The sequence below is a fragment of the Notolepis coatsorum genome, assembly GCF_963971535.1.
Source record: "Notolepis coatsorum genome assembly, chromosome: 1".
Taxonomy (NCBI): Eukaryota; Metazoa; Chordata; class Actinopteri; order Aulopiformes; family Paralepididae; genus Notolepis; species Notolepis coatsorum.
Genome location: NC_140165.1, coordinates 64,081,569 through 64,097,244, shown reverse-complemented (window position 1 = coordinate 64,097,244; position 15,676 = coordinate 64,081,569). Strand labels below are relative to the sequence as shown.

At 48.4% G+C, this 15,676-nt stretch overlaps 1 protein-coding gene across 1 annotated transcript in view; it reads right to left on the bottom strand.

Annotated features, from left to right (window-relative positions):
• The window catches only part of LOC311235828 (uncharacterized protein), a gene marked incomplete at its 5' end in the record, with an annotated part of 55,793 nt that extends 43,713 nt beyond the window's left edge, over positions 1–12,080 (bottom strand). The window contains one exon of the mRNA XM_084323334.1: positions 12,072–12,080. Coding sequence (XP_084179460.1) covers positions 12,072–12,080 — 9 coding nt within the window. The remainder of the gene's footprint in view (positions 1–12,071) is intronic.
• Between the last annotated feature and the right edge of the window lie 3,596 nt (positions 12,081–15,676).

Here is a 15,676-nt window from a genome sequence, read left to right as displayed (position 1 = left end):
ACAGCAAGCAGGGATGAGGGCAACAAAGGGAGAAATTACCTTCGGGGGCCCTGACACGTGACACTCAAGCAAGTGCAAACTGCACTTGACATACCGCTCATCTGTCAAGAGGAAGAATATGTAGTGTTATTGTCATTTAGGAAGGAACATGACATAGAATACTACATGCATTTTGTATATATTTTAAGTATAATATGTAAAGATGTCCGTCCTTGCTCTAAACCCAGAGTAAAGTAAAGTGAATTTGTAATCTATTTCATTCAGAAGGGATTTCCTGACAGCAACCATTTGGTAGGTTAGCACCCTACCAACCATATCAGCTGCATGAGATGTACACTCACCAGCGCCTATGGGTAACAAATTGAGACTCTGCAAACTCTCATCGAGCTTAGCACCTTGACGCGGGGGGACAGAGCGAGCATCAGGGTCTCTGTATCCGACGGGCCTATCAGATTTGTGGAGACTTGGAAGCCTCAGCATACAGGACGCTGTGGTGCTTAGGCGGCCAAGTCGCTGGTTTATAGGTCTGTCAAAACGGATTGGAGGTTCCGGGGCTTAGAACATGAGTTCAAGTGAGTTGGGCTGTATACTAATTAAATAGGTATCAACAGCCGAAAGAATATTAACTGAAATAACTGCTGTCAGGTGTCTCTGGAGTAGAATTAGTTACAGATTTGAGTCAACCTTACTCAAGATTGGTCTTATCGGCAGAACCTCTCCAACCAAGACTCTTCCTAATGTTCGAGATCTGGAACACTGGTGACGTAGATGGTCTGCAGAGCGCAGCAGACAGCCAAAAGTATATTGGTAAAAAATCTATCAGGAACAAGAGAGGGTTGATAAGTAACGACTTGAAGTAGCGGTTACTCATGACTAAAAAGTTACGTAATGTTTTCTTACAGTCAAAAACGTAGAAGGTTCTACTTAAAGAAACAATCACAATTAAAGTATATTTTTGTGAAATACGGTAAAAAGGTTTACTCATGACTAAAGTAACTAAATGCTTACTTAAAGTCAGAACTTAAGTAGAAAAAACTCTACTTTGTGAATAGCAGGCTGAAATAGCCATTGCGAATAGCAGGCTGAAATAGCCATTGCGAATAGCAGGCTGAAATAGCCATTGCGAATAGCAGGCTGAAATAGCCATTGCGAATAGCAGGCTGAAATAGCCATTGCTAATAGCAGGCTGAAATAGCCATTGCGAATAGCAGGCTGAAATAGCCATTGCGAATAGCAGGCTGAAATAGCCATTGCGAGCAGGCTGAAATAGCCATTGCGAATAGGAGCGAATAGCAGGCTAACTAGCCATTGCTAACAGGACGAGGCTACTCACATGATCAGACAGGTATATGATAACCTTGGACATGCCGGAAGTAGGAGGATGTTGGTATACCTGAGAACTAACAACATTCTCATACATAAAGCCAAACAAAGAGCGATAACAGTCCGAAAGGCCTGTGAACGATGTGCGCTGGTAAAGGTGCGCTGGTAAAGGGACAAAACCTGAACCAGTGCCGCATTCTTAGACAGGGGGGGGGGGTCCCCCGGAGTCAGCGGACGACGCAGCGAATGGCAAGAAGGAATATACTGACTCAGGTCAGAAATCGGAAATGGAGGAAGACCGGGATAGGTCAAGCTCCAGAGCATCCTCAAGGTCCTCATCTAGACCTCCCAGACCTCCCAGACCTCCCAGACCTCCCAGACCTCCCAGACCTCCTAGACCTCCCAGACCGGACAGAGAGACATCGGCCTGGACCCAGGTTACAGGGCGACGAGAGCCCTGAATGGACCTGAAAGAGAGAAAAGAAATGAGTCCTCTGTGGACTGTATCTGTGATGTCCTGCGAGGCCTACGAACAGGGTCACAAGACCAGGCCAACCACACTTCAATAGAGGACTGCTGCTACAATTCTCGGGGATCCGTGGGGGTCGCCCGAGAAGTGACAAATCAACCTACCTCAAACTATGGGAGAGGTCCAAGAGGTCAGAGGGGGCGACCGCAAGATGACCAAGGTGACCAAGATGACCAAGGTGACCAAGATGACCAAGATGACCAAGATGACCAAGGTGACCAAGATGACCAAGGTGACCAAGATGACCAAGATGACCAAGATGACCAAGGTGACCAAGATGACCAAGGTGACCAAGATGACCAAGACGACAACAGCCTGGGTGCATTGGCCGGGAACAACAGATGCAAGTCTTCCCGCCGGATACCAAGCAACAACGTGACCCCTATCCTGTCGAGCCGTCCTGCCAGGGAACAACAGATGCAAGTCTTCCCGCCGGCTACCAGGGTAACAAGGTACCAAGATGGCAGAGGGGGTGTGGAGACTCACAGCCACGTGACCCCACAATCGCCATCTCGTCCCCCAGTACAGACGCTATTAAGACAATGGAAAATGACCGACCAGGATGACAGAGGGGGTGTAAAGTGTCACAGCCAACTAAGTGACACTGGGTATGACATCCTGATCTTATATATGATTATGGGGAATGTCTGTAGATTCTTCCTGGACAATGGAATAGAAACACGTTATGTGTAAACACATGTTAAAGTGCCACAAGTCAACGAGTGACACTTTGTATAATATTCTTATGTTTATTATATATGATTGGAGCTATGTATATGACCTGTATACTCTTTATACACTTATAAAACTATGTTACAGTTAATGTGCAGTCGGAGTGAAGAGCAGGATTGAGCTGAGAGCAAGTTGGCACAGTTTAAACCTGTCCTGTCTGCATAGAATAAAACCAATGATTGGTACAGGTGTATTGTATATTTATATATATATATATACAATATATACAATGCAATATACAATAGTATATTGATGTATTACAGGTATGTAGTATGCAGTACAGGTATATTGTGTATTGTAGGAACACAGGCCAGTTATTCCCTCTCAATAATGACTACAGCCCAGAGGAATGTACGGGGGCCTCTTCCTGGAGCTCTCCGGCCGGCAGACGCATTAAACTGGTTAACCCTTTGTGGGGTCTGAGTGAGATGGGGAGTGAAGGGACTTTCCACAGCAGAGAACAAAGGGAGTCTGTTCCAGCGAAAAACGTTACAATTACTTTCGAGTTACGGCCTAGTGGAGTAAAATGGGAGGAGAGCCAGTCCCCACGAGCCGTGCATTGACTGGCTGGTGAAATGACATCACGGTGACAGCGCTGTATTTGGACCAATAAGCAGAAGAGACCCTGGGGCCCTTTATAAGGGCCAACTGGCGAGATCACAGGCAGATTTTTACACTGAGCTGGAGAGATAGGAAGAGGCACAAGCCGTGCCAGATCAGACTTTTTTGAGAGATGAGAAGAATGGTGCTCGACACTGGGCACAAGCCGTGCATGATGAGATGTTTTGTTCTGTGCTTATTTTAAACTGAATTGGGTGCTTTCCACTTCAGTATCTTTTTGTAACTAGCTTTTTCTAATTAAAATTACCTCTTTATAAATATGATTTGTATCCTTTCTTCTGACCAGACGACCGGGTAAGCATGAAATGTGTTTTGCATTGTAACTTCACCCCATGCATTTTTTGATTAATGATGTAAAATAGAATAAGTGGCTTTATCCCTGCATTAAGGACTAAAGGTGGATTCTGTATAATGGGATTATCAAGTAAAGCCATATAGTGATAATGCGTGTACTTAGGAGACATATGATTATGGATTAATGTAAAATAGAATAAGTGGCTTTATCCCTGCATTAAGGACTAAAGGTGGATTCTGTATAATGGGATTATCAAGTAAATCCATACAGTGATAATACGTGTACATAGGATAGGGAAAATGGACCTCATCTAAATAAAGAGAGTCCTTCCCAGTGCAAATAGAATAAAAATATACCCCGCAACTCCATTTAATCAACTGTATTACTGGAGGGGACGGGGGGTTCCTGTGTGTGAGCCGAGGTCTGCTGAGTTTAAGCCCTGAACGTTATAGACAAATTGAGTCCTAGATGTCCCACGCTTCGCGGGACGCTGCTTGAAGCTGGGATTCGGACTAAAGAGTTATGGGATAATCAATCTGACCTCGGTTTACGACCGGTGCTCAACAAGTTCGATATGTATCGCTCTGGTGGTCATGCATTTGAATACAATACCCCACCGCTTCTCGGTTCCTCTTCCTTTCTTTATATACAGCGGGCCAAAACAGTCCATACCGGTGGAGTGGAAGGGCTTGTCGCCGAGTTCGTCGCCGACAGGGAGGTAGGTCAGCCATCCGGGGTATACTGGGCTGCGCGCGCCACTTACGGCAGTCTAGACAGGTTCGCTGGAAGCGCCGCACTGCTTCTCTCCCTTGCAGTATCCAATAACGACGTCTGATCTCCGCGAAGACTCTCTCTGCCCCTGCGTGATGCACATCCTCGTCATATTTCTTTATGATCAGCTCTGTGACCTTGTGTCGGCTGTTCAAGACTATCGGGTACTTAACGTCATCCGGTAGGTCTGGGGCTCTCCGCAGACGACCACCCACTCTGATGAGATTATGGGCGTCGCTCTCGGGGGCCAGGTGAAGCAGTCTGCTGTCTGATGGGACGGGCTTTGCTCCCTGTAGACAGGCTAGCTCATCGGGGAACGAGTCTCTCTGGGCTCGTTGTAGTAGAAGGAGTTCTGCTTCTTCGTAGTCAGCTGCTGAAATGTCAGTTGTGGGCTGAACCTCTGGGTGGTGCCACAGAAATGTCTTTAGCTGCGCACTCTCTAGGGTGAGGCAATCGTCTAGAACCGGGTCTGTGGGGACGAGTGTGTGTGTCAACCCACAGAACATAGGTTTCTTGTTCTCTGCCTCCTCTTTGCTCGCCTCCCGTGGGGTGGGTGTAGGCCACTCTTCTTCGGGGAGCTTGAGGAACTCTGGCCCGTCACTGTAAAGGTTGGGACGGGTGAGGTCATCCAGGGACATTCCCCGGGTGATGACGTCAGCTGGGTTGTGTTTGGTGTCCACATACCGCCAGCTGGTTACTTCTGTTAACTCTTGAATCTCGGTGACTCTGACTCCCACGAAGACCTTGTATCTGCACGAATCAGACCGGATCCATGTGAGTACGGTCGTGGAGTCTGACCACAAGATTGTTCTTTGCACCGGGATGGTGAGTTCACGTTGGATTAACGTGGCGAGCTGCGCTCCTGCTAGGGCTGCGCAGAGCTCTAGGCGCGGGATGGATTGTTGCTTGCGTGGGGCTATTCTTGAGCGAGCCAGGATGAAAGCAGTATGTATTTCTCCTCCCTCCTCTCGGGCACGCAAGTAAGCCACCGAACCGTAGGCTACTTCGGAGGCGTCGCTGAATACGTGCAGGTCGATCTTGCATGTCTCTGGCCTCACTGTGGGTGGGAAGTAGCTGCGGCGTATATTAACACCTGGGAGTGAGCGGAGTTCCGTCTCCCACTCTCTCCATGTGGATGCAAGGTGTTCGGGTATGGGATCGTCCCAGCCCTGGTCTTTGTCCCATAGCGCTCTTACAATCATCTTTGCCCTGGTGGTGTAAGGTAGAATACATCCCAACGGGTCATATTGTCCGGCGAGTGTTCTGTACACACTCCGTCTGGTGGTCGGTATTGCCGTCGACCTTCCCTGCTCCTTGATCAGGGGTTTGTGTCTATAATGGAGCGAGTCTGTTTTGAAGCGCCAGACTAGTCCTAGTGTCATTTCTTGGGCTTCTCCTGGGATGGTCGCCATCCAGGTATCGCTGCTCGCGGCCTTGTCCTCGGGGGAGAGGCGGCGCAGTACTTGCGGGTCGCTGCTGGCCCACTGCCTGAGATCAAAGCCGCCTTTGATCAGGGAGGCGCGGAGCTTGAGTAGGAGAGCCTCGGCTTCTTCTGGCGTTGAGACGCTTTGTAAACAGTTGTCCACGTAGAAACTATTTGTCACACTTTGTTGGACCTCTTCATCTGCTGCTGGGTCCTCTGCGACGTGCTTTTGCAGTGCAAACGTAGCACAGCATGGGCTGCATGTGGTTCCGAAAGGGAGGACTTCCCATTGATAGATGGTGGGGTGCTCATCTCCGATCCTCTCTCTCCATAGGAACCGCAGCAGGGGCTTGTCCTCCTCCACTAGCCTCACCTGCAGGAACATCCCTTTGATGTCGCCGCTGATAGCCACCTTGTCCTGGCGGAAGCGTAGTAGCACGCCTAGTAGGGAGGGGCCGAGTGTTGGGCCGGCCAAGAGTTCTTTATTCAGATTTTGTGATCCGATCTGGTAGCTGCAGTTAAACACAATGCGATCCTTGCCGTTGTGGTGGACCTTGTGGTGCGGCACGTACCATGATTCGGTCGTCTGATCGGCCTCTTTAATGTCAATTTTCTTTATGTGTCCCGCTGTGATTAATTTGTTAATCTCAGCGCGGTACACCGCTTCTTGAGCGGGGTCTTTGGCTAGGCGCCGCTCTGTGTTCAATAGATACCGCTCCATCGCCTCTTTTGTAGCGCGAAAGGTGGGCATTCCCTCTCGCCTCAGGAGTGGAGTTGCGTATCTCATCACTCCGTTGACGTTGACTCTCTTTGTCCCGTGCTCGAGGAGGGCTATAGCGTAGGTATCTTCCTTAGAACGAATGTCTTTCTTTTCGTTCTTAAAGGGCATTGTCTCTAGTGTCCATAGCCTCTCGACATGCTGCAGGAGTGTGGTGTCTCCTTCTGTCACTCTGGAGTGGAGGCAGTTAGTGGCTGCTGTTTGGTTAAGAGACTTAGCGAGGGGGCCTTGTAATGTCCATCCTAGGCGGGTCTCGACTGCTGCAGGACAGCCTCTGGGTCCTGTGTGGACCCGGTCTATCGGGACTATGAGGTCTGCATGGTCGGAGCCTATCAGCAGGGTCGGGGTGGCACCGTCTATGAGCGGGATAGGTAGTTGGCGCAGGTGCACATATTTCTCCATCAGCTTGGCGATGGGGTAGGTGTACTGCGATAGTCCTATTTCTTGGCTGGTGAAAGCATTGGTAATCCTGTACCGTCTCTCGGGCTGCCCGCTTGCTGCGATAGTGAAGGAGACATTCTCGCCCTTTATCGTCTTTAGATCTCGTCTTATTGTCCGAATAGTCATCTGGTTCTCGCTCCCCCGTAGCCCCAGCTGGGCCGCAGCGGACGCGAGGAGAAGGGTCTTCTCTGACCCGTCATCAAGGACGGCGTAAGTGTCCATGATCTTATCTTGGTAACTCAGTGTTACACGGACCACCTTTAAGAGCACCTGGGCGCCGCTGCTGCTAGCGGGGTCAATGTACATAACACTTGCCTTTGTGCTGCTGGATGGTACAGGCTTTCTTTTGTTACTGTCGTGTAGGACATCCAGATGGGCTCCGTCACACCGACTACACCTCTTCTTTAGGCGGCACTCGGCTGCCATGTGACTGCACGCACATCGGTAACAGCGCCTGTTGGACTTTATCCAGTGACTTACTTCTTCAGCGGTCATCTTCTTGAACTGGTCACATTGTGACAACCAGTGTTCCTTCTCGCAGTACGGGCACACCATCTTCCACTTCTCTTTCATCGAGGGGGTACTGTGGTTCTTGCTGCTCGGTACTGATTCTGATTGGTGCATGACAGTCACCGATCTTCGGCCATCGTTTACTCTCCTAGGTCCCTCTCTGGAGCTTGGTGTGCTCCGCACGAACGTATCCAGCCGTAGGCTGCTGACTTCTCTCGCCAGGAAGTCAGCTAAATCTAGGAGGGAGGGCTCGGGACCGTTAGGATCACGGTGGTCTCTTTGCCGCCTGAAGCGCTCCTGTCGGGCGGGCGGCAGCTTCTCTAAAATCCTCTCGACGTTCGAGTTTGCGTATAGTTCGTGCATACCCTTTTCTCGTTGCGCCCCCAGCATCCCTACCAGGGATTGTACTTTTATAGACAGGTCGTCTAGTGAGCGATTGTCTGTTGCTGGGGGTAGGCGGTCAATATGCCTTATCTCCTGTATTACGTAATCCCATATACGTCCATATCTCTGGTCCAGCGCTGCTAGAGCCGCGGTGTATGGGGTCGTAGAGGTGGCATAGGCCAGCGCTATGTTGTGCGCTCGGGGCACTTTCAGGTGCTTCAATAATATTGCATACTTGTGGCGTTCATCAGCGACATCCACCATCATTGTCTCTAAGCACATCCGGAGCTCCGTGTACTGTGCTCGATTCTCATGGGTGAAGTCTGGAAACGTCGGTGTGCCAATGTATGACGCCATGGATGGCTGGCACATCGGTGAGCGTTGGAAGAGAGGCCTCCTGGGCGAGTCTCTTCTTACGCCTCTCGGTGGGCTGGTACTGGCAGGGTACCATGGCCCGCTGGTCCAGGTGCTATTCCTCGGGACTGGTCGTGCGTCATGCTCACCCGTGAGTCGAGTCGGGGGTCTGTAGCGCAGAGCCGCGGGGGTATAGCCTGGGCTGTACTGGACCTCCTGGTCCTGTGGAGTAATGTGCTGCTGTCGGGCTTGACTCTCCTCTTCTCCCTCTTCTTCTTCTGCCAGGTCACCTAAATCCTGTAGTCGTCTATTTAGCCTCTCCGCGGTGTCCGCTGTTCCTTCCTTGTAGCTGGGTCTCACTTGGACCGGTCGGGGAATGAGTTCGGAGGGGGGTGTAGACTCTCTCTGGTGGTCGAGTTCAAGGTCGCCTGCTCGGTTGGGGGAGGGTGCCCTTGACGTGTGTCTTGACGAGGCTCTGGAACCCCTTGTGGAGGGAGGGGGTGTTGCCCTGGTGATCAGCTGCTCCATTAGCTGCGCTTGTAGTCTGTCGCGCTCGGCTTGTAGTCTGTCGCGCTCGCCTTGTAGTCTGTCGCGCTCGGCGTCGCGCTTGGTGAGATCTGCTTCTCTTTGGGCACCGGCAGCGGCACGCTGGGTGTCGGCCCGGTCTCTTGCCATATTCTCTTCCGTCTGAAGGCGTCTCAGCTCCAGACGTATGTGCTCTTCTTCGCTCCGTTGCTGCGCTTGGAGTCGATCGCGTTCACCCTGAAGTCGATCGCGTTCACCCTGAAGTCGATCGCGTTCGGTGGAGGCTGTGACAGCATCCTCTCCGCCTCGCTGGGGGAAGACGCTTGTAGAGGTGAGCCGCTCCTGGCTGTACTCGTTGGGGAGTCCTGGAGCTCTATCTCCTCGGCGCTCTCCTCATCTTGTTCCGTGCAGAGTTCCACCTCTGGAGGGTTGTCTTCCTCCCGGAGCTCTGGGGGGACTACTTCTTCGGTATTGGCGGGGGGTAAAGTTGTGTCAGTTCCCTCCTGGTCCCCACCGTGAGCTTGGTCAGTTACATTAGAACCCACTAGGGCCTCTGTGGTCGGGGTATCCTGGTTGATAGGGTCGGACATAATTTTACTTTCTACTTTTACCGCGTTTACTGTTTGTAGAAGGCTAGGTAGTTTACTGACAGCGTAATCCTCTAAGTACTGAGGTGGCTGTCGTCTACGTTGCGGGCGTTCTACTTTAGGAGGACCGTTTCGTGGAGTGTTCATCATAGGCCATTTCAATATTAATACCACTATATTAATATTACACTAATTACCCTCCGGCTCGAAGGACCAATTGTAACTGAGGGGTACAATTCCCTGACTGTATTGATAAGTATGGTATCATTAAACCACTACCGCTTTATGTACTTTAATTACTGGCCATACAGTACACGATATCTAAGTATGATGAACACTTTCCCACATATGAAATCAGGTCCACACAAAGGTAATAGTCAAATATTTAATATATAGCAAAAGGTACATATAATAGTTACTTATTACATTTATGATTTGAATGCACTTGTAAGGCAAATGAGTATTCGTAGGCAAATCAACACTGAATGTCCAATCTCTGGTTACACAGGAAGCAAGTATACAACCTGGCTCTTAGGGAATTATAGCGATGGTCACTTAATGATTATAGCTGGATAATATACTGAAGGGGTCCCGCCGGTTGTAAGCCAGTAGGGGGGGTAGGAAAGCCGTCAGCTGTATCCCGTCTGGTCAACGATTTCTAGGGAGAGTCCAGGTACAGAACACAGTGCCCGTAGAACCTTGATCCGCAGATGAATACACTTGGGCTCTCTTGTAGACGATAGCTGTAGCTGTAGCTTTAGGTCCACAACGAAGAAGAAGCGAGGCGACCTCAGTCTGGTCTGAGCGCCGTCTCACCTTGGCTCCTCTCGGGGTAAATCCAACACTCACCGGTGTTGGCGATTATCCGCTCCACAAATCAAAGCACCAAAGCAAATAGATATTCCATGCCGTATAGGGCTCAGCAGTCGTCGGGGTAGGTAATCCAATGTGCAGGTCCACTCGTCCTCGCCTAGAACTCCTCGGATGAAAGCACCACGCGTGGTCCGCCCAACCTGGTTAAAACTCTAGATAACGCGAGGAAACGATGGGGGTGCTGCTCACTTTAGAACTCTAACCGAACGATGCACCATACATAATAGACTATTATTACTTAATAGAAATACGGTGCCAAACTCTGGCAATTCAGCTATTAATTCGCACGAGGTCTCACTGCTATTCTAAGGCCAAACCGGCCGTACTACACCGCACGCGGTATCGTGGGGTGAGGCTTCACGTCTTGTTACTTAGTTGGGTAGAAGGGTAAAGGACTAAGAGGAATTCTACATTTCTTGCGCCATATTTATATGCACGGTGGACAAGTAGTGCCGCTCTGCTTTCGGTAGCCGTATTCCTGCGCGGAGCTGAGGCTAGTAAGGGCATGTCTCGTCGGTACCTTTGAACTTGAACGCCAGGGGCTTGTCCCTGGCGCCTGGTCCTTTTGTCCAATAAGAGAATGAACTATTATGGGCTGTAGTAGAATAAAGGGATATTCCGTGTATATGTACAAGGAATATACAAGGGATATCAAACGATATACAAATACTATTAAATATATATCCATAAATAAATATATATATTCGGTTTAATCTGATCCTTCACAACACAGACTGTGAGATGTGTTGAAACTGAGGACCAGAACACTGGGAACAGAGACTATGCATTTGTGGTTGAAGATGATTCAAATACTGAGAGGGTCACATTTGATGTTGGGGGAGTAGATCTACTTATGTTAATCGATTCAGGTGCATCAAGTAACATTGTAGATGAGAACACATGGAAAATGCTTAAGAGTAAAAATATTAAGTGTGTTTCTACAAAGGCAGCTAACAAACCGCTGTATACATACTCTTCCAAGGTGCCTCTTCCAGTAATGGGTATATTCAAATGTCATGTTAAGGTGGGAAAGTGTGACACTGAGGCAGAGTTCACTGTAATACAGGGACGGGGGGAGCCACTGCTAGGCAGGAAGACTGCTATTGAGCTAGGTGTACTGAGGGTAGGCACAAACATAGCAGCAGTGACAGATGCTAAATCTGAAATACAGAGGCAATACCCCAAACTGTTTAAAGGTGTTGGTAAACTAAACACAAAGCAAATCAGTTTGCATATTGATGAGAGTGTAACACCAGTGGCACAACCCCTGAGGAGGGTGCCATTTCACCTAAGGGAAGCAGTAGAGAAGAAAGTAAATCAGCTGCTAGACATGGACATTATTGAGAAGGTTGAGGGACCTACACCGTGGGTGAACCCTGTTGTAGTTGCACCAAAAGCAAATAAGGACAACATTGCAGATCCACTGTCGCGACTGCTGGGAGAAAGCACGACAGACGGAAACCACAAGCACGGAGCAGAGGAATACGTGCGGTTTGTAGCTACACACGCTATGGCACGAGCACTGACTACCAGGGAGGTAGAGGAAGCATCTGCAACCGATGAGGAACTCAGTGACCTGAGAAGTGCAATACAGAGCGGATGTTTTGACAAATGCCAAGGGTATGCACGCATTGCATATGAACTATGTGTAATTGGACAGTTGGTGTTGAGAGGGACACGCATTGTACTGCCACACACACTCAGAGACAGAGCCCTGGAGCTGGCTCATGAGGGACACTTGGGGATTGTCGGTACGAAGCAGCACCTCAGGAGTAAAGTGTGGTGGCCAGGTATAGATAAGGCAGCTGAGAAGTATGTGAGGTCATGTCACGGATGCCAAATAGTGTCGAGGCCTGATGTGCCTGAACCCTTGAGACCTACAACACTTCCAGATGGGCCGTGGCAGGACTTAGCCACTGACCTACTTGGTCCATTACCGACAGGACACTCGATATTAGTTGTAATAGACTACTACAGCCGGTATTACGAGTACGATATCCTGCAGTCGACCACTGCTGAAAAGGTCATTAACAGCCTGGAGAATATCTTCAGCAGACATGGACTACCTATTTCCATACGGTCAGACTGTGGACCACAGTATATGTCTGCCCAGTTTCAAGCATTCTGCCAGGAGAACGGAATTGAGCATGTGAAAACCACACCCAAGTGGGCACAAGCCAATGGGGAAGTGGAGAGACAAAACGCTTCACTGATGAAGAGGATTCGCATCGCACAGTCTGAGGGGCTGGACTGGAAGAAGGAGCTACGCAAGTATGTGACCATCTACCGGTCTATTGATCACTCCACAACAGGGAGAAGTCCTGCAGAGCTCCTGTTCAAGAGAAAGATCAGAGGAAAGCTCCCGGACATCATGACACCACAAAGAGACCTGGAGGTCAGAGACACTGACGCCGAGAGAAAAGGAAAGTCAAAACTGTACACTGACAACAAGAACAGAGCAAAATACTCTGACGTGTCAGTGGGAGACCAAGTCTTACTCAAACAAGACAAAACAGACAAGTTTACAACAGCCTTTGACAAGACACCACACAAGGTTATCAGCAAAGATGGGAACAATGTGGTTGTCCAATCACCAAGTGGAGCGACCTATTCCAGGAACACTACGTTCGTCAAAAGGTACTACACAGAGGATCCTGCTCCACAATCGTCCAGCAAGACGCAATTAACATGGACTGAGGGTGAGGAGAAAGAAAACACACCTGACACAGAGTCCGAGGCAGAGACTCACACTAGGGTGTCCACACCCAAAGCCACACCGCCTATGGCTAGGTATGAGAGACCCCACAGGCAGATCAAAATGCCTTTGGCACACAAAAAAAAAAAAAAAAAAAAAAGAGTGGGTGCCAGATATTGTTATGCATTATTATTCATGTTCAATGATGTTTACATGCATTCACTAATTTCAAGGTGGAGTTTTGTTCATGGTGAACCTTTGTTTATTTTTGATAACAGGTTTAACAGAATTGAAGTGTATTCTGTAAGTGAAAAAAAAAGTAATTGAATTCACACATATTTCTGTATGGGACCTTGGAGTTTATGTCCTAGTAAGGAGGGGATGTTGTGTATTGACGTACCACGCTGTTACGTGGTTACGTCATAGGAGCTGACGCGGGGCGTTCACTCCAGAGTTTGCAGACTGAGAGTAAGTCGCGTGCGGGAGCACGAGAACGGACGATGCAAATAAAAGACTATTGTTTAAATACTGAGTCGTTCTTAAATGAAGAGATACTAAATATCTAACACTGTCCTCCAAATATACTAGTTTCTGTCTACCCTTCCCCCATCCACCCACCTATTGTCCCACTAACTTCACCCGAACAAGGCCACTGGCCATGACAACATCCCCTTCAAATTCCTCAGAGACTCAGCAGCCGCCATCACCCCAGTCATCACACACATAATAAACCTCTCCATAAAACAGGGACACGTCCCCAAGGACTTCAAAATTGCGAGAGTAACGGCACGGGCACACTGCTGACGGATGAATTTCACGTGCGACTCCCTCGCGGGATCGCGCGCCTGGCCAGGCACACACCTCCCCCCGGGACTATATAAGCGTGCGGCGCGCAGGGAGGAATGCACATTCAACAGATCATTCTACAGACTACAGACTAGAGTTTATTTCATCGACCTTCGCTTACATAATACCAGCTTACATAATGCCATTGGGTAAGTAAATATTTACACTGTTACCAACATGTTACCTCTATTTCCAGGATTATAAAAAAATACATTGTTGTTTACTTCAAACTAATCTCTAAATACAGTGTTGTATTTGTATCACTATGAATTGAAAATGGGGGACCCTGATGTAAACAAGACAAACGTATTTCTCTGGTCTGCATCCCCTTAACAATTGTATGTATTGGATTTTCCGGTTTAGCGTAATATGTAGCACACGCATTTGGCAACTGCTCCGCTCCCACAACGTTAATTTCGTTTAAAAACATTATTTGGACAATATCAAAAGAGATTAGACCACATCGTATGTATTGATAAGACCTTCTACTAGCTATATCAAAAGACAACATGAGTAAGAATAGAGGAAATCAGGGAAAGAAACAAGATACGGTAAAAGATACTCGCTCAAGAAGACACGTTCCAGCCGACGCGGGTAAACTGCCGTTGGCGACAAGCTCCGACGTGGAGAATGAAGAGGAAAATACACCGGGACCATCGACTACGGTCCCCGACAGAGAGTCAATAGATGCCAACATAACAGAAGTGACAGGAACAAGCTCCGTGAAAGATAGAGCAGCCGATCTGGATAAGATGATACTAATAGCAAAAAAATCCACCGTCACCGTCACTGCACCTATATCACCAATTGAAACAAGCAGTACAACCACACCATCCGATTTCAACACACTGTCTATCCTGATGAAAGAACAGATTACAAACATCGAGGCGCTCAAAGCAAACGTCGAAGATAAATTCGATCGCATCGATGCTAAATTGGAGGAAGTCATGAAAGCGGTCGCTGCGCAATCCGAGCGAATCACATCAGTGGAGAATTCGGTGACAGATATTACACTGTCAGTCAAAGTGATCGAAAACAACATCGACAAGGGCTTGACAGAGATGGCAATTGAGATAGAAATTGTGAAAGAAGCATGCCGGAGGGAAATACAAGAGGTTAAAAATGAATCGATGGAGAGGCAACTCGAATCCCAACGCTACCACAGGCGAAATAACATCCGCATTGTAGGGCTTGAAGAAGCAGTAAACTGCAAAGACGCCAACTTTCCAACAGTGCTATCAACGATTTTAGGTATCAACCCTCCAAACAAAGTGCCGAAAGTGGACCAAGTTTACAGAATCGGTCCTCGGGAGCAAAGAAACAAAGGGCCAAGAGTCATCATTGTTACTCTGCGGAAGACATCACTAAGAGATGACATCATCAAAGTTGCTCGCACCCAACGGGGGAATCTGAAATATGGTGATAATTCAATATATATCTACGAAGATCTAAGCAAAGACGCCATCGCTCGACGTCTACCATACAAGGAGGTGATGCAAAAATTGTTCATAGCTGGTCACAAGCCAAGGCTAGCATACCCGGCGCTGTTATCGATCGTGGGCAGTGACGGCCGCAGGTTTGGATTACGCACACCTAAAGAAGCTGAGGATCATTTGAATCGACATGGAGTGGATACCCCAAGGCAGGACGAAAATGCCTGAAAACAGATAAGCCTCTTTCTCAGTGTATATCAGAATTTAGAATGACTTTATTGTGTTCATCAAGGTAACAGACGATATGCAGGCCGTCTATACCAATGCGATCTGTGTACAATACGTTCCGTAATACACTATAATTTCAGACTCTGGTCTCCGGGGAGACAAATATATATCATTGCAAAAAGATCAATCTGGAATATTCTGGGTTTATCGCTCGAATGCCCTGGGTCTCTTAGATCATTCTGGAACATAACAACAGTCTATTGGCACTAGTATATTCCACATCCTTCTAGAATATAATGTACCATGACAACGAAGGCCTGCAACTCTA